Raw genomic sequence first — 23,583 nt, 5'->3', positions numbered from 1 at the left:
CGTGATCTTGGCTCACTGCAACCTCCGCCTCCTGGGCTCAAGCGATTCTCCCACCTCAGCTTCCTGAGTTGCTGGGACTACAGGCGCTTGCCACCAAGCTCGGCTAATTTTTGTATTTTTTGTAGTGACGGGGTTTCGCCATGTTGCCCACGCTGGTCTCGAACTGCTGGCCTCAACCAATCTGCCCGCCTCAGCTTCCCAAAGTGGTGGGATTACAGGCATGAGCCACCATATTAAGCCTCTCTATGTTTTTATATGCATTATCATTTATTTTTCTGAACTTTGAGAGCAACCTGTGTGTAACATCCTATCACCCATAAGTACTTGAGTATGTGTTCTAGACACTCCTATATCACCCACATAGAACTCTCCAAATCGGGAAATCAGCCTTGATACAACACTACCATCTAATCCAGTATGCTCCATTCAAATTCCACTAACTGTCCAAACAATGTCTTTTTCCTGCATTCCAGAATGGAGAAAATATTTAATCAGTATCTTCTGTGTTCCAGGTCTTGTGCTGAGCACTGGGATTCATGGGAGAAGGAGACAAATGGTTGCTGTGGTATTCCTGCCACATCCGTGTGTTGTTTCTTTGTCAAGTCTCTTCAGACTCCTTCAGTCTGGATGATCTCCTCAGCCTTGCCCTGTCCCTCATGACCTTGTGTCAGTTTTAAAGAGTACAGGCTGTAAGTTCTCAGCCTAGGTCCATCCAGCATTCCCTCATAACCAATTCAAGCCATGCTTGCTCTTCTCAGGAGGCACGCCATGACTACCCTTCCTACCCCTGGTGACATTGACCTCTGTCACCTGCTCCTGTTAGTATCTGCCGGGTTTCTCCACCTGTAGTTCACCTCCTTTTTATTAATGAATATTTTGTGGGAATGACTCCTGCCTATGTCAGCCACCTCTATGATGGTTATCAAATGACCACTGTCTATTTCTGTCATTTCTTTTATACATAGGGGTTGGGATTCTATAAGAAATAGCTTTCCCTTTCTCCCATTTATTTATTTTATTTATATCTGTTTGGACTCATGAATTCCTGTATAATTCAATGGATTATAGTCTATTATTTATTTTTATACTAAAACTATCTAGATTTAGCCAGTGGGAGTTCTTCCTCCTGGTCCTCTTGACTTCCATCATCCATTGAGTATTTCCTTATGATCTGGCACAAAAAGATTTCCAGACTCATCTTGTACTACCCTGGCCCCAGCCCTAGAATCAGCCATTTTGCCAAAGGGCCCTGCCTGGTTCTTTTTAGTAGAGGATGGTAACTTAGGATCCAGGATTTGGGTAGATGAGGTGCTCACTGCTACTGAGATGTCATTGCTTCTAGACCCTCTCGGTAGAGAAAACTTGGGTACATATACATATACATATACACACACACATGTGTACACACATATATACTCACACACATTTACATCTAAAAGTATTTATATAGCTGTGTGTGTGTATAAGTCATGGGTTCATACTGATCCCTCCAACCACAGTCTAATACCTCAGTGTTCTTTCTGGCATTTTCCCTTCCATGTTTGTTAGTAACCTCCTCCAACAGCAAGAAGCCAATTTTTCTTAATATATTGATTTTTTTGCTCAGTTTGCTTGTTTGCTCCATGTGACTGGTTTTCCAGCTGCACTGGCTCTCTTCCACCTGTCATCTCTGTCTCTCCTTCACCACTCCCGTCCTCAACTGCCAGGCCTCTGGTTCATACCTGTGTTAGCCCACCACCTTACCTCACCTCTCCATATCCTCAGCACCTTGAGTTTTCAGCCATGATACTGTGTCTTCCACGTGGGGAAGGGAAAGAGGTGATCTCAGGTGAATCTTATCCAAAGACATATTTGAGATGATTGGGCTGATCTCTGGAAAACCAGAAGCTTGCCTAGTGAAGTATTTCATTCTTCCTTTTTTCCTGTTTTCTTTTTTTAATTTTGGTGTTTATGAGTTTCTTTTCATTTTGAATTGAAATCGTATTTTGTATTTCAATTTCTGCTTAGCAGAGATAGAAGAGAGGAACAAGCTTTCGAGATAAATTTTTAGGGGTCTTGACAATAAGTTAAATCCAGAAATAAACAGGGCTTGTCTTAGTCCATTGGTGCTGCTATTAAGGAACACCTGAGGCTGAATGATTTAAAAAGATAAGAGGACTATTTGGCTCATGGTTCTGCAGGCTGTATAGGAAGCATGGGGCCAGCACCTGCATCTGGTGATAGCCTCATGCTGCTTCCACTCATGGGGGAAGGTGAAAGGATCCAGCCTGTGCAGAGGTCACATGGAGAGAGAGGAGCCAGGGGATGGTGAGGGCTCTTCACCAGTGGTGCAGAAACTAACAGTGAGAACTCACTCACCCTCTCCCCAAGTCCCACCCCCAGCATTGGGGATCAGATTTCAACATGAGGTTTGGAGGGTCAAACATCCTAACCATAGGTGGACTGAAACAAAAAAAAATGATTGTTAGCAAAACAAGACTCAGGGAAGAAGATTCACATTAACTTTAGGTAATTCATTAGTGTTTGTTTCAAGTTCTTATGTTGTATTTTAACTTGGGTCATTGATGCACAACTAGAAGTCATTTCATGGACATATTAAAGATGCCTCTGGGTGCTGGTGACCTGTAGTTTTTTATGCTTTACTCAGTCTTTCTCAGTGAACCTCTTCCACTCAGTCCCTGAAGTTCAAATCATATTCTCTATTCCCTTTTCAGAGGTAGGCAACATTTATTGGAGAACTAACGTCTTTATTGACACTAAGTAAACATCACATTTACCTTACCTGTTCTCTAGGCTCTTCTTGCATAGGGTTCCTTCCAAAAGTTACTGATTTTGAAAGATAGTTGTTAGCCCATAACAACGTGTGTGTGCGCGCGCGCGTCCGTGCATACATGCATGTGAGACCCCCAAGCCCAAGAAGACAAGCCAGAGCTGTTCAGGTTTAGGAGACATACCTTGGGTTCAAATTCTGTCAACTTCACTTTACTCATCTGTAAAATGGGGATTCAGTGAGGTAATATATGTTAAAAAGTGCTTGGCATATAGTAAGAGCTCAGTAACAATTAGGTATAATTTTTACTGCTGTCACCGTAAATATTAAAAAGAGACGCTAAAAAGAATTTAATGGGCAAAGGATTTGAATAGATAGTTTTCCAAAGAAGATATAAAACAGCCAATAAGCACATGAAAAGATGCTCAACATCACTAGTCATTAGGGACATGCAAATCAAAACTACCATGAGATAACACTTTATACTCATTAGCACAGCTATTATTTTAAAAAACAAACAAAAAATACAGCAAATAAGCAGTGGAGAAATTGGAACTCTTGTTGCGCACTGTTGGTAGGGATGTAATGTAAAATGGTACAGCCACTGTGGACAGCAGTTTGGCAGTTTCTCAAAAAGTTAAACATAAAATTACCATACGATCCAACAATTCCACTACTAAGAATATACCCAAAAGAACTGAAAGCAAGTACTTGAACTTATACACCAATGTTCATAGCAGCATATTCATAACTGCCAAAAAGGTAGGAACAGCCCAAATGTCCATCAACAAGTGATAAACAAAATGTAGTATATACATACAATGACATATTTTTCAGACACAAAAAGGAAGGAAATTTTAATACATAGATGAACCAGACATAGAAATACACATGCTGGGCCGGGCACGATGGCTCACGCTTGTAATCCCAGCACTTTGGGAGGCCGAGGTGGGCAGATCACGTGAGGTCAGGAGTTCAAGAGCAGCCTGGCCAACATGACAAAACTCTGTCTCCACTAAAAATATAAAAATTAGCTGGGCGTGTTGGTGGGTGGCTATAATCCCAGCTACTTGGGAGGCTGAAGCACGAGAATCATTTGAACCTGGGAGGTGGAGCCGAGATTGGACCGCTGCACTCCTGCGTGGGCAACAGAGCAAAACTCCATCTCAAAAAATAAAGACACATACTGTATTATTCCACTTATATGAGGTACCTAGAATAAACAAATTCTTAGAGATAGAAAATAAAATAGTGGTTACCTGTGGGCGGTGAGGGGAGGATGTGGATTGATTGTTTAATGGGTGCAGAGTTTCTGTTTGGGATGATGAAATCCTTCTGGAAATGGATAGTGGTAATGGTTGCACAATATGGTGAATGTACTTAATTCCAACGAATTATACACTTAAAATTGTTAAATGATAAATTTTATTTTATATTATCCACACACAAAAGAAATTACTGAGATTTTAAAATGACAATAACATGAAAAACCTGCCTATACATGTTCTTACAAGGTTGCTTTTTTCCCCCATAGTGTCCATTGGTGATAGATGTTGACTCCCTTCTCCCTACCTCCCCACACAATCCGTCAAAGAAATGTTGCAGGGTGACATTTGTATGCTAAAGAAGTCACAGGGGCCAGGCGAGATGGCTCATCTGTAATCCCAGCACTTTGGGAGGCCAAGGCGGGCAGATCACGAGGTCAGGAGATCGAGACCATCCTGGCTAACACGGTGAAACCCCATCTCTACTAAAAATACAAAAAAATTAGCCGGGCATGGTGGCGGGCACCTGTAGTCCCAACTACTCAGGAGGCTGAGGTAGGAGAATGGCGTGAACCCTGGAGGCAGAGCTTGCAGTGAACGGAGATTGCGCCACTGCAGTCTAGCCTGGGTAACAGAGCAAGACTCTTATCTCAAAAAAAAAAAGAAAAAAAGAAAAAAGAAATAGAAGGTTGGAGGGGTTAAATGAATCTATAATTGAGGTTGGCCTATAGGCCAAATCTAGCCTGCAATTTATAATAGTTTTTATTTTTTTTGTTGGTTGGTGAGTTTTGTTTTGTTTTTTTAGAAATGGCGTCTTGCTCTGTTGCCCAGGCTGGAGTGCAATGGTGTGATCACAGCTCACTGCAGCCTTAACTTTCCAGGCCCAGGTGATTTTGAGTAGCTGGGACTATCGGCACATGCCACAATGCCCAGCTAATAGTTTTTGCATTTTTTAAAGGGTTTAAAAAACAATGATGAATATATTACAACAGTCACATGTGGTACAAACCCTCCCTAAATTATTTACTGACTAGCCTTGTACAGAAGAAGTTTGCCAACACCTAGTCTACAGCATTGCTATGGACTGAATTGTGTCTCCTCCCACAGAAAATTCATACCTTGAAGCCCTAACCCCCAGTGCAATGGTATTTGGCAATGGGACCTTTGGGAAATAAGTTTAGATGAGATCATGAGGAGGTGGAGCCCTCATGTTGGGATTAGCACCCTTATGAAAAAAGATACCATGTGAGAACACATTTAGAAGGTGGCCGTCCACAAGTCAGGAAAAGAGCCCTCACCAGAAACCAACCATGCTGCCATCCTGATCTCAGACTTCCAACCTCCATAACTGTGAGAAAATACTTTTCTCTTGTTTAAGCCCCCCAGTCTATGGTATTCTGTTATGGCAGCCTGAGCAGACTAAAACAAATGTACAGTTTTTCCAAAAGCAAACCCTAGTCCTACCCTCTTAGATCTTACCAAATCTCTTCACAAATGAAAGGGGTTTTAAAAAGAGGAAAGAATGCTTGCCATAAAGCTTGGTTAGAGAATTTCTTTGAAATAACCAGCACAGTAAGCAGCGGGTTCCAAAATGCTAAGAAGAATAGGGTTTCTACAATAGTGGTTTTCTTGTGTGGCACCATCTGTTTTTCTTTGACTGTAATAAAAATGACAGCTTTTCATGTACTGATACTCCCTGTGCCTTTTAAAGTCAAACATATGATGCTATTTGTGTGTAAAGGTTTTTCTCTTGCACCCATTTGTTTCTCCAGCTTGAATTTCTATGTAAACTCCCTTGGCTAAATTACACAAGCCGCCTACACCCAGCCGCCTCCTCCCTCGCTTTAGAGCAGGGGGTGGAAACCTTCCGTCTGCAGCGTGGAGTATCCAATACACAGCTCACTATGCCAGGCAAAGGAAGATTCTGTAACAGGAAGGGCTTCATGGTACCCACTCCCCTATTTGTGCCCATCGTTCTGAATATGCAACTTCGAAACGTGGCTTTATGGCATTTTTGGCAACGTATCCTAAACCTGGCTTTTGTCTCCCTCTTCTCCTTAGTAATCCTTGGTAAATCTTCATCATCTCCCTTCTCCCTCTTTGCCCTAAATGCCCTTTTTCTCTTAAAAGGCAATAATATGTATTAAAGAAAACTCCTTTTTTTTTTTTCTTTTTTTAAGACAGGGGGTCTCACTGTGTTGCACAGACTGGTCTCAAACTCCTGAGCTCAAGCTATCCTCTCACCTCAACCTCCCAGATACTTTTTTATTAAATAACTTTACAGAAGTATAATTTACAAAATTCAGTCATGTTGAATGTGTAATTAAATGGTTTTTAGTAAATGTACCAAGCTGTGCAACCATCACCATAATCTAACTTTAGAACATTTCCATCACCCCAGTATGATCCCTCATGCCCTTTTTAAAATTTTTTTTTATTTTTTAAAATTTTTGTGGGTACATAGTAGGTATCTGTATTTATGGGGTGCATGAGGTGTTTTGATATGGGGATGCAATGTGAAATAAGCACATCATGGAGACCTTATGCCCTTTTATAATTAGTTCCCACTCCCAGCCCTTGGCAACCACTAATCTACTTTCTGTCTCTAGATTTGCCTTTTCTGAATATTTCATATAAATGGAATCATATAATGTATGATGATTTGCATTTGGCTTCTTTCATTCAACATAATGTTTTAGAGGTTTGTCTGTGTTGTAGCATGTGTCAATATTTCTTCCCTTTACGTTGCTGAATAGTATTCCAGTGTACAGGTATGTCTATCAGATGTCGTTTATCCATTCACCAGTTGATGGATATTTGGGTTGTTTTCACTTTTCAATTATGACTAATACTCTATGAACATTTGCATTAAAATCTTAAAGCAGACTTATTAAACCTCCTTTTTTCTTATTTTAAGAGACAGGGTCTTGCTCATCACCCAGGCTGGAGTTGAGTGGCACCATCATAGTTCACTTTAACTTCAAATTCCTGGGCTCAAGCGATCCTTCCACCTCACCTCCCAAGTAGGTAGGACCACAGGTGTGCACCACCACCCTGGCTACTTTTTAATTTCATTGTAGAAACAGAGTCTCACTATGCTGCCCAGGCTGATCTCAGCTCCTGGCCTTAAGTGATCATCCTGCCTCAGCCTCCTAAAGCACTGGGATTATAGGCATGAACCCTTCAGCCATAAAACTCTTATTCTTGATAATTAATAAAATCATATGTTTATATGTTTCTAGTTATAAATTCAAAAAGCAGCTGAGTAGAACTTCTTATAATCCAAATCCTTTGCCCCTCAAAAAACCCCTCCTAAGCTAAATTAGCTTTTCTTACTCCTGTGAGGCTATTGATGAGTCACTGGCACTTAATAGAAAGGAGGCTCCCCACTTACTATAAAAATGTTCCCAATTGTTGCTTTCAAAATAGAAAAGTGGCCAGGTGTAGTGGCTTACACTTGTAATCCCAGCATTTTGGGAGGACGAGGAGGGAGTATCACTTGAGTCTAGGAGTTCAAGACCAGACTGGGCAACACAGTGAAACCTCATTTCTACAAAAAAAAAAAAAAAGAAAAGAAAAAAATTAGCTGGGTGTGGTGGCACACACTTGTAGTCCCAGCTACTCTTGAGACTGAGGCGGGAGGATCAGTCCCGAGAAGGCTGTCCTGGGAGGTTGAAGGTTGAAGCTATGGTGAGCTGTGATTGTGCTACTGCCTTTCAGCCTGGGTAACAGAAGAAGACCCAGTCTCAAAATGAGAAAAAAAAAAAAAACGGGGAGGAAAAGAAAAATAGAAGTTATCATCCGATTTAAGGGGCATTGATTCCACACATCCCTGTGTCCAGATCTGTGTCAGGACTGAGGAAGCCAAATGATGAGACCTGGGCCCTTGAAGACCTTGCCATCAAGCAGGGAGTAATAGCCAGAGAACTGCTCACATTTCACATGCTCAGCAGTCAGTAATGATGACAGGAGAGTTTGTCAGTTATTCTCTGCTCTCTGGCCTTTTGGATGAAGGAAAAATTATTTTTAAGAAGCATCAAAGCCTCTACCCATTTTTTTCACCAACTAGAAAAATTTCAGCTCATGCAAGGAAGTCAGTGTTAGCCAGCGTTTCACGCCTTGCCCATGGAGGGATCATGGACACACACCTTTCCAAAGAACAGCAGCAGCCCTGGCCGCCCCAGGCCAGCTCAGCCCCCTGTCCTTGGTAGGACCTTCCTGGGCGGTCTTGGTTGGGATGTGTCCAGGGCCGACAAGCACACAACTTTTTGCGGTGGCCTATGTGATTAGTCACCTGGTTTGTTACTCAGTTTTTCTTAGGTTGAACCCAGCATTTTACTCCCTGCCAGTTTTACTAGTCTCATGTCCATCTGCCTCTTGCTTATGGTATCCTTTTACATATTTTAAAGTACTTACCCTCTCTTTCCTTTTCCAAAGTCAGCTCTGCTAGTTGAGGATTTCTTCTAGCAGACTCTGTTCCCTAAGTGGGGTCTCATCTATTTACAGTGTAGTAATTGGGATAAGACTGTTAACGTAGCTGAATCCTGGAGTGTTGTTTGTTTGAGCAGCCACCTCACACCCTGTTGACTCCTGTGTGGCTTATGGTTCACCAAAGACTCCAGCTCTCTTGATTTCATAAGGGGGTCTTCTCCATTCTGATCTGGAGTCATTTTGTTGTTGCTAAGTCATGTAATTACATTTAGACTTATTAAATTTATGTTACTGAGGGTTGTTTGGGGGGTTTTTTCATTTATTTTTTATTGTGGTAAAATACATATAACATTTACCATTTTACCATTTTTAAGTGTATAGTTCAGTTGCAGAAATACTTTCCCATTATTGTACAACCATCATCACCATCCATCTCCAGAACTTTTTTAATCCTCCCAAACTGGAACTCCATACCAATTAAACAGTAATTCTCTATTTCCCATCTTCCCAGCTGCTGGCAACCTTCTGTCTCTACTTTTGTCTCTGCCTCACCCTAGGTACCACATATGAGTAGAATCACACAGTATTCACCTTTTTGTGACTGGCTTATTTTACTTAGCATGATGTCTTCAGGGTTCATCCATTTTGCAGCATGTGTAAGAATTTCCTCCCTTTTAAGGCTGAATAATACTCCACTGTATGTATATAATAATACTCCACTGTATGTATAGACCACATCTTGCTTACCCATCCATCAGTACACACCTGGGTTTCTTTGCATTTTGACTGTTGTGAATAATGCTGCTATAAACATGAGTGTACAAATATCTCTTCGAGTCTCATTGATCATACTGGTTTTAACTTACGCATTACATTTGCCCATTTTGTGTTATTGGTTTATAATTATCTATAAATCACATAAGGCAATCTCTTTATCCAAATCCCTTCTTGATAACAATGTTGCATTTCCTATTGATTGGAAGATATCATTTTGCACAAAATGGTCATTTCCTGCATCCCTAGTATTTTAAAAAAGATTTATGCCATCGTCTTCACAGCTAGACTCTGGGAACAGACTGCTTTCATACTTAGTCTGAGTTTGTCATAGTTCTTTTGGCTAAGATCTAACTTGGGGATGGATGGAAGGTAAATAATAACCAACCTCTAGGCTGGGTCAAAGCAGGAGGTTTGCGGGGGGTTTTGAGTTTTGTTTGTTTGTTTTTGCCTATTTGAAGGTCACTAAGACTACACAGAAACTATCAGGCACCATAAAGAAGGCAACTGAGTCTCGGAGTAACCCAATTAGGACTGACTTCATTTACTCGGCAATTATTTATTGAGCTCTTACTTGTGAAAAACACAAAGTGTTTTTGGAAAACAGAAGATGAATAAAGCACATTCCCTGCTTTCAAGATGTTTACACTACAAAATATTAAAGGCAATTCCTATTATAACCCAGAGCTCTTCAGGCAAGGCTTCCACTCATAGCTGTAAAAACTATCTCCTTAAGGAGGATTATAAAATACATCAAAAAGCAAAGTGTGCTTTTATATTTATATTATATTTTGTTATAGATGGATTCAAGTAAGAATTTGGAGACAGACTGAAAAATCTCTCCATGAAAGCTTTAGAGGTGTTTGGCTTTTGCTTTCCTTTGGCTAATATGAGAGCACCAGGAAAACAGAAAGTACTCTTGCTCTTGACAGTATGAAATTCTTATTATTTTTAGAGAATAGTAACTGTGCATTTATGAAATTCTTTGTCAGAGCAATTTAGTTAATAGATATGTAAATGACTACTTATTTCATTGTGTAGGTGGATCGCTCCATGTACACTTTCTGAGGAAGAATATAAGTGCTAAAAACTATTAACATTGCAAATGGAAAGAAGCAAAAGTTAAGGCTAGAATGCCGTTCCCTCGCTGTATTAGGTATTAGGAGTGGGACAGAAAGTCCATCTTGTCAAGATTTGTTCGGTTTATGGGGTGGGATTTCTTATTTATGTCCGACTCTTGGACTGTTTTTTTGTTTTTTGGGGTGTTTTTTGGATATATGGAAACTAATATGAATTGGGGTGCAAGGGTATTTCTTGTTGATTTTCAAGCACAAAAGGTCATTACAAACCCAGCTGGGAAGGGATTGGGGGAGGTGCTGAAAGTTAAAGCCACAGCAGTAAATTTTCAATACAAGAGAAAACCTCCTAAAAAATCACCTAGGGGCTCTTTTAAACCTTTATTGTTTTTTTCAGCATAAAAACAACTTCAGAGGAGGCTGGAGATTTCAAAGCTCTCTGGCTCTAACTGCCTCCTGGGAACAGTGTGGAAGCTTCCCTAATCATAGAGGAGTTAATGCAGGCCTCCTCTGGGGGGAGAAGTCTCTAATGGGAGGAAATAAATGGGCCCTTGCCTTGCAGATGGTTCCCAGCCCTCCCCTCACTGGAATTCTTCTTGCTCTGTGAGCTAGCCTCATCTTCAGTTGTGCTTTTTTTTTTTTTTTTTTGAGACAGTCTCACTCTGTCACCCAGGCTGTGATGCAGTGGCACACTGCAACCTCCACCTCCCAGGTTCAAGCAATTCTCCTGCCTCAGCCTCCTGAGTAACTGGGATTACAGGCACGTGCCACCACACTTGGCTAATTTTTTGTATTTTTAGTAGAAACAGGGTGTCGCCATGTTGGCCAGGCTGGTCTCAAACTTCTGACCTCATGTGATCCACCCACCTCAGCCTCCCAAAGTGCTGGGATTACAAGCGTGAGCCACTGCACCCAGCCCAGTTGTGCTTTAATCCTTACATTCCCCTTTTGTGAAGTTGTCTTGAGTTCGCAGCTGTCACACAAATCAAGAAAAATTCCTGGTAATGGATCCCAAGCTCTCTACCACTTTGCCCTCCCACCTTCCTTACCTAACTGCTGTTGGCTCCCACTGACATCAGTCCACATTCTCCCCATGAGGCTGGCAAACCTACAAAACTCCCACCCCTCGTGTTTGTTACCCTGCCCTGCTGCTCTCGCTCCTGGTGACTGAGGCCCTTCGCACTTGGCCCTCATCTCTGGAATGTACACAGCTGTCATCCTAGGCCCCAGCTCCTTTACACACAAGCTCTTTCTGCTATACAGGGGCCCTGAGGATAGAGACCAGCGGCTGTGCCGACTCACTGCCTGGCTCTGGCGGGTGCTGCACACTGTCTTCATTAACGTTGTCTGTGTGGTTTTTTTCTTTTGTTTTCCTCTTCCTTCAGGTACAGAGTGAAGACAGTGTCCTCCTGTTTGTTATTGCCTGGACAATCACGGAAATCATCCGTTACTCCTTTTATACCTTCAGTCTGTTAAACCATCTGCCTTACCTCATCAAATGGGCCAGGTAAAAAAGCACATGGAATGAAGGCTCACTTTTGAAATGGTCTGTCATTGCATTTACCTTTTATTGCCTAAATATTGCCTCCAAATAAAATTGATACAGGGGTTGGGTAGAAATCTTGTCTGTAGATTTCATCAGAATAGGACTCTGTACTTAACTTTGACTAACGGAAATACTGTTTTAAGGCTTTTATATTTTACTTAAATTATTTTAATTGGAATCAGTTCTTTTCAATTAAATTATACAGTATTTTCTTTTTTAAAAAAATTTCATCACCAGGTAGCAATCAATAGAGATTTGCTGTAACATCCCTTTTTTGTCCATATCATCACATTTTACTGATGAGCTTCTGCCATTGTGATGGGTGTTTTTGGACCAAGTCCTATTCTCCTAGTCTCAATTTTGCCAAGAAGCTGTGACTCTTAAATTAATTTTTAGGTAATAACAAGCATTACATGGCAGTTTTAGTGTATCGCTGTTATTTTGCTTTGTTTTTACAAGTAATGGTGACTTTGGTAAAAGGCTAGTAGTTCATCTGCTTACCTTAATGAGTCCATGAGACAGTTGTAGGCAGTTTTCTGAGCTGGGAAAGACTTTGAGGGAGAGTGACAAAGCAGAAGGATCCAAGTTGTCCCTGGAGCTGAAACGCCTTATTTGGTGGAAGGAAAGCAGTGGTTCCTAGACTATTTATGAGTTCAGTAATTAAATTAGGGACATAATCCGATTGTTTCCAACATTTCGAGCATGGGAACTCCTTCGTTATTTTTATTGTTTTTCTCATTTGCAATGAATGTTTTTATTAGGAAAGGGGAAGAATGGGAAACAGAGCAGTTACTAACCACCCTGGACAGCCACTGTGAAAGCTGTTTACCCTGGTTGTTAGGGAAGTCTGTTGACCAAGCCCTGATTTTACTGTTGGAGAAAGATTCTTTCGTCCACTGTTCTCCATGGCCTCTGAAAGATTTTTTTCCACCATCCTACTTAGTGTGGCTAAAATTGGCAGTGGAGAATATGTCTTCCCTTCCACTTCAGAGATTTTCAACACAATTCCTGTATTGAAAGACTACGAAAGTTTGTAGTCCGTTGCACATTGTGAGCCACAAACAGCCAAAGGCTGTTGAAAGTCTGAGCTGATGATTCCTTTAGCAATACTTACAGCGGCTTACAGTTCCATAGGGAAGTGACTGCTCTCTGAATTCTTTGAGGAATGTGGAGAACTCATTTTTAAAGAGAGAAAAATTATGCAGATTCCCCTCCCATGTGACGATAATCGTAATTGTGGGGTGTTTTGATTGGAAAATTACATAGTAACCAAAAGCTATTATGAATTTTAAATTTTTTTAATTGCATATATTTAATTTTTCACAATAGCACGTACAAACATTTGAAAAATAGTAGCAGTATACAGATGTTTGTGCTATTTTTGTTGTTGTTCAGTCTTTGCATGTGGTGTGGCATTCCTAGACCACATGTTCCAACACCTCCACCACTACCACCCCAACCCCATCCCAAGACCCACAGGGCAGACCCTTCAGTATAAACCATGACTCAGTTCCCCTACTTTACCAGCATTTGGCATCACTTTAGTTATTTTAGAGCATAATTTTGAAGAGTTGTTTATTTCATCAGACCAAATTTTGAGGCTGCCTGAACAGACTTTATTTTGTCGTTAGACCATTTGGAAACTTATACCTGCTGTAGGCTGGTTTCAAAAACTGGCTTGTAAAACCTGAATCTGAATAGCAGGTAAACAGGAAAATGTATAAACAATCATTTTCTAAAAGACCAGGACTGATTAGAAGGGTGGGAAGTGCAGCTTCCTCCTAAAGCTGACTTTGAGCCTCAGTAATGAATATTTTGTTTTGCTTTAGGTACACACTTTTCATTGTGCTGTACCCAATGGGAGTGTCAGGAGAACTACTCACAATATACGCAGCTCTGCCCTTTGTCAGACAAGCTGGCCTGTATTCCATCAGTTTACCCAACAAATACAATTTCTCTTTTGACTACCATGCATTCCTGATTCTAATAATGATCTCCTACATTCCAAGTAAGTAAACAGTTATGCATATATTTAATTATGTTTTAAAATTTTGCTCTACAATAACTAGAGTTAAATATCTTTGTTTTTGCACTATATCCAAGTAAATGTAAATCTCATTTATTGGGAATTCTTCTTGGTTTTTTTGAATGCTGACTATCAAAGGGAATTTTTCCAGTAGTAATTGAATAAAGATGAACCCTTTTCAATACAGTTGCCAAAATGCAGCCCTTCTCAGCATGTGGGTTTGAAACTGAGTACCAGGCTAGGTTAAGTATATATTGGGGAAAGTACTGAATGGAAAACAAAAAAAGCCATTAAAGGCCTTACCTTGATTGTAGTTTTCTGTCTCAAGAATTGCTTGTTACGGTATTTGAAAAACATGGTAAAAAGACTTTTGCATTGGTTACTATATCGAAATAGACATTTAACTTCATTTTGAATTGATTGATAGTTAACTAGAAACATAACAAAATAATAATAGATTAATTTTTTTCCACATTTTTCATTTTCTTGTTGAGCACTGATTGGGACACAGTGTTCTCTTCAAGATGGTTTTTAATTATTTTAATAGTACTGCTGAAGATTTAAGTATATGGATAATCAAATGTGCCTATCAGTGTATTCAGTGACAGAGAAAAAGACACGTTTGATGTCTCTGTGAAGTGAGCCCTACTTTCTGAGGATGAAGAGTTTAGTCCTTTGCTGGAATTCTGATGTTCAATTATAAATCCTATGATTGATTTCTACATACCAAAAGATCTTCTTATAACCAAGGACATACAATGTTAGTGGTTCTTCTCATGTAGCTATTTCTATAACCATTGTAACTCTGAATCTTATTTTAATCTAGAAAAGATGCTATATTCTTCCCTAAACCCTAGGTTAAATTCAGATAGGGTTGGACTTCTCTTCATTCCATGGCATCACCAGAATGAATCATCCTAACAAAGTGACATGCTTGTGTCCCTCTGTGGAAAATTGCATTTCATGCTTTGTGAGAAAAAAACTGCATCCAGATTTCATGTGAGTGTTTATCTTGTAGAAATTCTTGGATACAGTTCTGCTTCATGATTCATTTTCCACTCTTTATTCATGATTGAGTCCTCCTCTCTAGTGCTGGAATCATAGCAACCAGAGGCCATCTCTCTTCAAATGTAAAAAGTAGTTGATTTTCCAACAGACAATAAATGTGAAATCATCTAAATGTTTAAGTAATAAAAATTAACTAATAGTTTTTCACCTTTCTAATTTTGTTTTTCTTTAGAGTTTCATTTTCCAGTCTCTAGAGCAGCAGTTCACAGTTGCAGTTTTACCACACCCAGAGTAACTAACACGTATTATCCCAGTGGGCACCCCACAGGCTTTATTTGAATTCACCATGGTCAAATGAATAGGAGACGTGTACCATACTGGGTGACTAGGAGAGGGGCAGGGAGGTTTTTATGAAATCAGATCCATAACAAGCTGCTTCCACATTGACAAAAATCTGGGGGTTCCTACCTGAGAGTTCCTGCAAGACTTCCAACCTGTCTAGGAAGCAGGGCTTCCTTCCAGGAACTTCTCCCCAGGGCAGCCTCCGTCTGTCTGCATGTTTGTCTCTTTGTGCTCTGGTAGCCAACCAGTGCTGAGCTTCGCCTCTTCCTTCTGAGCTCTTGGTGTAGTGACAGTGCCTGGGTTCCACATGCGGCCTCCATGACGATAGCGTTCCTGAGGGAAACCCACTCCTGTGAGCTTTTCATCTTGGTCTTGAGAGAGAGAGAGGAAAGAGAAGACACTGACCCCAGAGCCAGCTGTCTTTTAGAGCAGCAGTCCCCACAACCTTTTTGGCACCAGGGACCGGTTTCATGGAAGACAGTTTTTCCCTGGGTGGTGTGGGGGATGGTTTCAGGATGAAACTGTCCTAAGATAATCAGGCATTAGATTCTCATAAGAAACATATAACCTAGATCCCTTGAATGTGCAGTTTACAACAGGGTTCACACTTCTGTGAGAATCTAAAGCCACTGCCGGTCTGACAGGAGGCAGAGCTCAGGCAGTAATGCTCATTTGCCCACCACTCACCTCCTGCTGTGCAGCTCGGTTCCAACAGGTAGGGGTTGGGTACCCCTGTTTTAGAGAGTAGGAAAGGACTCTCCTCCCAACAGAAGTCTGCTTTCTTTACCTTAAGTAATTGCCCCTTGCAGTCTCAGCTTCCTTTTGGTAAGAGAACTTGGCTCAGTTAAAGTCTAACATAATTTCTTTTTCTAAGGCAGCTTACCTCTTGTAGACCAGGGAAAAGGGTAGATCTCAAATAATGATTAAAAGATTCCCTGCAAACCTCGGACTCCTCACCCAGGTTCAAGATGGCACACAGACCACCTCTTCTGTTGCGAGTCACCTGGTGCCTGCTGGTCTGTGCTCTGGCCTGAGCCAGCAGCTCTGGATGTCCCCAGGGGTTCAGGTTGTTACTGTTGAGGCCAGAGTGTACAGTTCATTCTGGCCAGCTGCACGTTTCCAAGTTTCCAAAGCTTTATATTTATCAGAAGAAAATGCAGAATTAGGAGGTTGCTGTTGACATGCAGTCTCCTTTAACAAATTTGGTTTTCTTTCTACAAGGTAGTGTTCTTTTAATCGTTAATGGCAAGTTGATGATACACGTGTATTATATAAAGTAACACCTCCTTTTCATGGGCCTCATCCATTGTTGCGTTGTTGCACACACAGCCTAAATTGTGGCTCATGAGACTTGGCCCCAGGAGTTTCCTTATATTGGGGTGCCTTGGCCAGGTGCTCCTCTCCTATTCTGCTGTAGTTGCAATATATACAGGATTAGTACAACACAGTCCCTGCAGGACTCAGTAGATGTCTAAGGCCTGTTTACATTCCACCCCCAAATTGGTGAAAATTGGTTATGGGGGAGGGAGCCAAAAAAGGGCAAGATACATTGATGAGGGGTGAGGACCTGGAGAAGCTGGCACTTTCCGGGTTGTCAGTAACCGTAACCATGCCTCTGATTTTTAGAGCAACCAAGGAGACTTGGCCCAGGCAGAGAGCATATCTGGTGCTCTCGCCCTCCACAGTTCTCTCCCCAGAGGGGAAGAGAGCCCCAAGAGGGCTGGCCATCTTCTTAAAGAAAGGAGGGCCCAGCAGCACCCACACCCCGCTGACCCCTAACACACACAGGGACCGACACACACACGTGCCCAGCAGTGTCCCCATTCTGTGTCCCCTGAACTGGGAGAACAGAAGGTGGAATTCTCAATAGCCTGTTCTCAGGTTGAGGGGTTTTTTCAGTGCTATTCCTCAGTGTAGCTCATGTTGTTAAAAGTAGCAGTCATGCATCTGGAAAGCTTTCAGTCTCATGGTCGGGTTCAGTCTGAACATGTGGGTGATTGAGATGGAGACAGAATCACAGTTCTGGTCAGCCAGAAGGCCACTGCCTGAACTGTGGAGAATAGGCCAGGCACCCTAGGCCCTTGGCCTCCCATCCACATTCCTTTCTCTGGGTACTGAGGAATCTCTGGGAGATGTAAAGGAGTGAAAGCACCATCATCTGACCCTTCTGGTAGGTAGCAGGCCCTGCCCATGGAAATGAAGGTCTGCATGGCCATCTTCTTCCTTGAACTGCCACCAAGGGCTCAATGCATAACTTCCAGGTCATTCTTCTCCCCCCGGACCATCTGAGCCAGCTGTGAGGCTGCAGCTGCCGGTTGTGTGAACACAAATGCAACCAGTGGGAAGGTTTTGAGCATGCCCAGCTCACAGTTTCCCTTCGTTACAGTAAATCTATAGAAATGGGACTGGCCCCACATTTTTAAATGATTATAATTAACATTCCTTATGGTTTAATTATATCTTGACTTCCAGTTTTTAGATTATAGAGCTTGTCAGATTTTCTGACTTTCATGCCAAAATAGTTCTCTGCCTGTTGAATTATATGTTTAAGTGAGGTCTTTCCTGTGAACAGCGTCCTGCCTGGCAGTATCAGTGGCGTGGACGTCAGCCCTGTTCCACATGCTGCCTCCTCTGCAGGTTGGCAGATCTTTGTCACACATGTACTGGTGTCCCGGCGTACTTTGGGAGGATCATTTGAAATTTGGCCAGCTTGGAACCCATTTAAAAGGGAAGAAGCTTGTCAGGAGAGAGTTGGGAGTAGTAGAAATTATCTTCCAAAAAATATGCGTGACCGTCTGAAAAAGAGAGACTGGGCTGGGCTTGGTAGCTCATGCCTATAGTCTTAGCACTTTGGGAGGCTGAGGTGGGCACACCCCTTGACCCCAGGGGTTCCAGACAAGTCTGGGCAACATAGGGAGATCCTATCTCTACAAAAAATGCAAAATTAGTCGGATGTGAAGTGGTGTGCACCTGTAGTCCCAGCTACTCAGGAGGCTGAGCCGGGAGAATTGACTGAACCCAGGAGGTCCAGGCCATGAGCCAAGATCACAGCACTGCACACCAGCCTGGGTGACAAAGCAAGACCCTGTCTAAAAAAGTAATATCAATAAAATAAAGATTGGAGCTGTTGGAGAGATGAGGAGAGGAAGGGTATTGTACAACAAAGAGCGTTTCACCTGGAGTTGTTTACACACAGTAACCTTGTGAAGTCTGGGTGGCTCAAACTGGTATTTCCTTGAGGGACACTATAGGCATTTTGGGTGGGATACTTCTTAATAGTGGGTACTGTCATACATTGTGGCATGTTTTAGCATCCCTGGTCTCATATGCCAACTGCCAGTACCCTTTCCCTTTCCCCCTTATTTCCAAATAGTCAAACTATCGAAATAGTTCCAAATAGTTCTGAGGGAGGCAGTACCACCCCATTCATTTGAGACCCAGTGCTTTTTGAAGTATTCTGTGAAATGACCAAGAACAGAAGAATCCCCAGTGCCTAAGACACTGGCTTGCATTTCATAAGGCCTTTTTTTTTTTTTTTTTTTAACATCCAAACCTGGCTTAGTTGTGTTCAAAGCAAATGTTGTGGCATTCCTCCTCCTCCTCCTCCTGAAGTCTTTACCCAAAACTACTTCCCAAGAGAGGTTATTCTTCCCAAAGAACCACCTGTCCTGGGACCAGATGGGGCTAGGCTGAGGGTCAGGAGCCAAGAGTCTGGTCCCAATTCTGTCCGGGACTTACTATGAGACCCCAGGCAAGTTGCTCACCCTCTCTGGAGCTCAAATTCCTCCTCTTTGAAATAGGAATCATAACTTCATCACTAGAATTCTTCACCTGGTTGTTGTGAAGTTAATCAGAATAAATGTGGAGATAATACATGAAAGAATATTATTTGGCTGCTGTGTGGCATCGAGATAGGTCATGATAGTGACAATAGTGTCTGTCACTGTATTCCACACCACTTTTTCCCTCAGCTGAAGCAGGAAAAGAAAGATGGTAAGTCTCTCTCTGTTTTTTCTCCCTTTCCCCAAGCCCACTTTGTTACCTTCCTTGGTTGCTGGATGAGAAATTAGTCAGAGGGTTAGAGAGGACCTCAAGTTCATATGCTTTAAATAGAGCATGCAATTTTAAACCATCCTCTTAACCAACTTTTCTTTTCTTTCAGTTTTTCCCCAGTTGTATTTCCACATGATACACCAGAGAAGAAAGATCCTTTCTCATACTGAAGAGCACAAGAAATTTGAATAGTTCCTGCTTTCTGCACCTCCCACCAAAACAAACTTTTCAATGATCAAAAAATGCTGCAGACTTTTTGAGTTCCCAATACGTTTCACAGAAAATAATTAAGAACTATTTTTAAAATATTCAAACAAAACTAAAACAAAAATCCAGTGTCACGTGGGCCTGAGGTTTTATTTTAGAAAAAGATTGTTACATAAAACACCCTGGCCAGTTCATTTCAGCATGCTCTTTCAACCAGAAGTTCCTAATATTTATGATGGCACTAGAAAGGGATTTGGCATTTTATGTCCTTCTGTGTCCTTCATGTATCTGATCAATAAAGACCTGTAACACTAAGTACTTGAGAGTTACAGTCTGAATAATGAAGTCGTACCAACCGAATAGCCCAGCTTGCAGTATGGTTATGTTTCAGTCTGCAGTGTGTTTAGCATTCCCTTGTCAAAGTGCTTGACTGCATGCTGGAAACTATTTGTATTTTTGAAGCGGCAAACTCTGTTCTCTGGAATGCTCTGAAGTTATGGCTGGGACCTATCCCCTCATACCTAATGAATGAATTATAAAATGTATATGCCTATGAAGCTTCGGGGTAGTGCCCATAATCAGAAAACAACTTAGAACCCTTTTGTTTGTTTTAAATTGAGTCATTACTGCCTGCCACTAGGAAACGTGCTTGAATCTAATAAGTATGTGTATACCGTAAAGAATATATCTTATCTGGAGCTCAGCCTCAATCATATCTTAACAAAATGACAGGTCTCAGAAAGGGGGAGCTCAGTAGCTCATAAGCGACAAGTCCTTTTCACAGCACTGTTCTCAGAACACCTCTGAGTAACGTGTTTGCCAGTAGCTATTCTCACAGATGCACTGATGACCCTGAAGAAGCTGATGCAGCCACGTAGGAATGGAGGCTCTGTTACTGAAAGCACATGGAACGTGTTGCTTTAGAAAGGTAGTCGGAAAACATTCAGGAATAGGTTTATACACCATTATTGTTTTATTTTTTAATTTTCATTCACTCTTCTGTTTGGACACTTTTGCTAATTAAGGTCCTATGTTAATTTCCACCAAGCTGTAAGTCTGTAGGCAGTAAAACATTCCACTCGGGCCATCATGAGCTAAAAGCAGTATCATCTCCGCATGTTGGAGCAGCCAAGAAATAGTTTGGTCCTACTGACATTGTCTCATCTATGTCACATCCTCATATGATTTAATTGCTCAACCATGCATTTAAAACTCCTCAAGAAAGGGCTGGTACTGCAACTGTAGGTAAACTGAAAAAAAAAAAAAAAAAAAAAAAGAGAGAAAGAGTTGGATGAAAATGTGAAAGCCCAAGTTTAGATGTGCATTAAGTATTAAATAGCACAGTATCTTTATGGAGCCTTTTTTCCTCCCCCACCCCCTGCAGCTTCTTCTTTTTTTTTTTTTGGTTGATGTTGAACTGTAAGACTTTAAAAGTTTAGCTTATTGAGTAGTTGTCATTAAAGTATAATTGTGAATATCAGAAAACTTATACTGGAAAACTAAATTTTTTTTTTCTCTTTTGAGACGGAGTCTCACTCTGTCACCCAGGCTGGAGTGCAGTGGTGTGATCTCGGCTCACTGCTAGCTCCACCTCCCGGGTTCATGCCATCCTCCTGCCTCAGCCTCCCGAGTAGCTGGGACTACAGACGCCTGCCACCACACCGAGCTAATTTTTTTTTGTATTTTTAGTAGAGACGGGGTTTCACCGTGTTAGCCAGGATGGTCTCAATTTCCTGACCTCATGATCTGCCCTCCTCGGCCTCCCAAAGTGCTGGGATTACAGGCATGAGCCATTGCGCCCGGGTCCTGGAAAACTAAATTTTTAAGTGCTTATTTTTATAGAAGTTTGAAAATTTAATGCAGGCAGGTGTGTAATAAATTATTTTTGAATTGAACTTTAAAATTCTGCTTCTTAAAGTCAGCACTCAACTTGGGCGTGTTGAGATTAGAATCTATTCTTGTATTTGATAGACAAAATATGTGGGAAAGATTTTTTTCATGCCTTTTCTCTCGTTTTATTCTTCCATAATGTATTTCTACTATAAAATAGAATCAACTTGGGTTATATTTGTCATATTACTTTATTCTGTTAGATTTTTTCAATTGTTTTTGGAAAAATTCTAGAAGTCAGAATGAAAAATGCAGCTTTTCCAGGGTTGCTGGACTAGGGGTTTTATTTGGGCCGCTTTATTATAATTTGTCACTACTTATGAAAAACATTCTGTTGCAAACAGTGCTGTTGCATTGAATTGAACTTTGGCAATGAGAACACAGCACACAGCTCCCTTTTCAAAAAGGGTCTCAACCCCAGTGTGTATTTTTGTACATCAACATTTAGAATACTTATGGCAGATAAGTAAGGCATGTCACTGTGTCCTTCAATAACCTCTCTAACTGGTTTCTTTATCCCTAACATGAATTCATTTCTCCTTTGAAGTCATGTATTCTTTTATAAATTGAGAACAACCACGCCACCAAATGTCACACCTTCTTATAAAATGTGAACAAGGAATGTCATGTTTTTGTGGGTATTTTGTCAGACTTAGTGGTTTCATTTCAGGGCATAGTCAAAGGCATCATCTTCCCAACTACCCACTTGATTGTGTGTTTCAGATCCCCCCTGTGGGGGCCTTCTTCTGACAGAGAGAATTCTTTGAGGTCCGCAGTAGTGCTTTTGTCGGCACAGACTGCTAATCTGCATCTTGCTGCGTTATGTTTGCTGAGGTTGGACTCATTCATTTAACATGTACCAACCGTTACCCAGAGGCACCATGGAGAGTTAGTCATGGAATAAAGCACTGGCCTTGCAGATGAAAAACTGTCTCCAGAGCAGACTTCTGACAGGAAAGGTTTAGATGCTGGAGAGTTGAAGAGGTATAAGAAGAGATCATGCCCTCATTTTTCACTTATTTTTTTGGTTATTCATTTATAATAAAAGGTTGGCATTGATGTGGTCCAACCTGCAAATTACTTGCAGTTCTGAGTTTCAGATAAAACATTAAATTCAATGCATACTACTCCTTTGAAATTTGGGTAAAAAATTATACAACCGTATATATAGTCATTTTTGTATTTTTTCTATGTTGTGAAAACCAAAATTGTAATTTTATAAGTCTTTGATTCACTAAAATTCTATAATTTAAATGTATTTTTTGTATATTTAGAAATAAGGAGTCCAGAGACTATGCTTAACTTTCTATGCATGCATTTGAAAGCTGTTTTTACCTGATAATGTTAATGTGGTAATAAGTTGTATTCATAAAATACTGATCTGTGTTGCATTTCAAAATAAACTGATGTGTGCTCTGCCTGGATTTGAAATACCTACCAGTGAGTGCAATGATTTTTCATAGTCAGTAGGCCTGAATGTGGTGTTTCAGGAATATGGGAGAATTTCAGTTCAATTATGGACTCCAGCTCTTTAACAATTTTAAAATCTAATTCTGCTATTCATAATGGTTCTGCACTTACAGGAAAGACAGACTATATTAAGAGGTTTCCAAAAAGTCCTGCCCTGCCAGTCAGTCTTCAGGCTAAGCCAGTCTGCAAGCTGGCTGCAGAGGGACAAGGGGTTCCTCATGCAAGTGACCGGAGAATCTGAGATATTAATTAGCACAGGGTTGAGGACCCTTGTCTTATAACAAGCTGGGGTTTTGTTAGTGTAACTTTTCTTTTTTTGTTTTGAGACAGAGTTTCGCTGCTGTTGCCCAGGCTGGAGTGCAGAGGCACAATCTCGGCTCACTGCAACCTCCACCTCCCAGGTTCAAGCGATGTTTCTTCCTCAGCCTCCCGAGTAGCTGGGATTATAGGCGCCCACCACCACATCTGGCTAATTTTTTGTATTTTTAGTAGAGACAGGGTTTCACCATGTTGACCACGCTGGTCTCCAACTCGTGACCTCAGGTGGTCCACCCGCCTCAGCCTCCCAAAGTGCTGGGATTATAGGCATGAGCCACCATGCCCAGTCTGTTAGTGTAACTTTCCTAACAGAAGTTCAGTGGGGAGATCCTGTTGCCCAGCACTGTTCATCTTATATTAAAGCAAGATGTGGTGAAGTTCAAGTACCTCATCCTGAAAATGCTTCC

At 41.3% G+C, this 23,583-nt stretch overlaps 1 protein-coding gene across 3 annotated transcripts in view; it reads left to right on the top strand.

Moving 5' to 3' along the window:
• HACD2 (3-hydroxyacyl-CoA dehydratase 2) overlaps positions 1–22,823 on the top strand; it is a 94,825-nt gene extending 72,002 nt beyond the window's left edge. For all 3 annotated transcript variants that reach the window (XM_023214885.3, XM_023214898.2, XM_023214892.2), the window contains 3 exons: positions 11,702–11,823; positions 13,692–13,870; positions 19,401–22,823. In XM_023214885.3, coding sequence (XP_023070653.1) covers positions 11,702–11,823; positions 13,692–13,870; positions 19,401–19,483 — 384 coding nt within the window. In that variant the 3' untranslated portion in view covers positions 19,484–22,823. The remainder of the gene's footprint in view (positions 1–11,701; positions 11,824–13,691; positions 13,871–19,400) is intronic.
• Positions 22,824–23,583: the final 760 nt, after the last annotated feature.

The sequence above is a fragment of the Piliocolobus tephrosceles genome, chromosome 2 (assembly GCF_002776525.5).
Source record: "Piliocolobus tephrosceles isolate RC106 chromosome 2, ASM277652v3, whole genome shotgun sequence".
Lineage (NCBI taxonomy): Eukaryota > Metazoa > Chordata > Mammalia > Primates > Cercopithecidae > Piliocolobus > Piliocolobus tephrosceles.
This window is presented reverse-complemented; position numbering and strand designations above follow the sequence as displayed.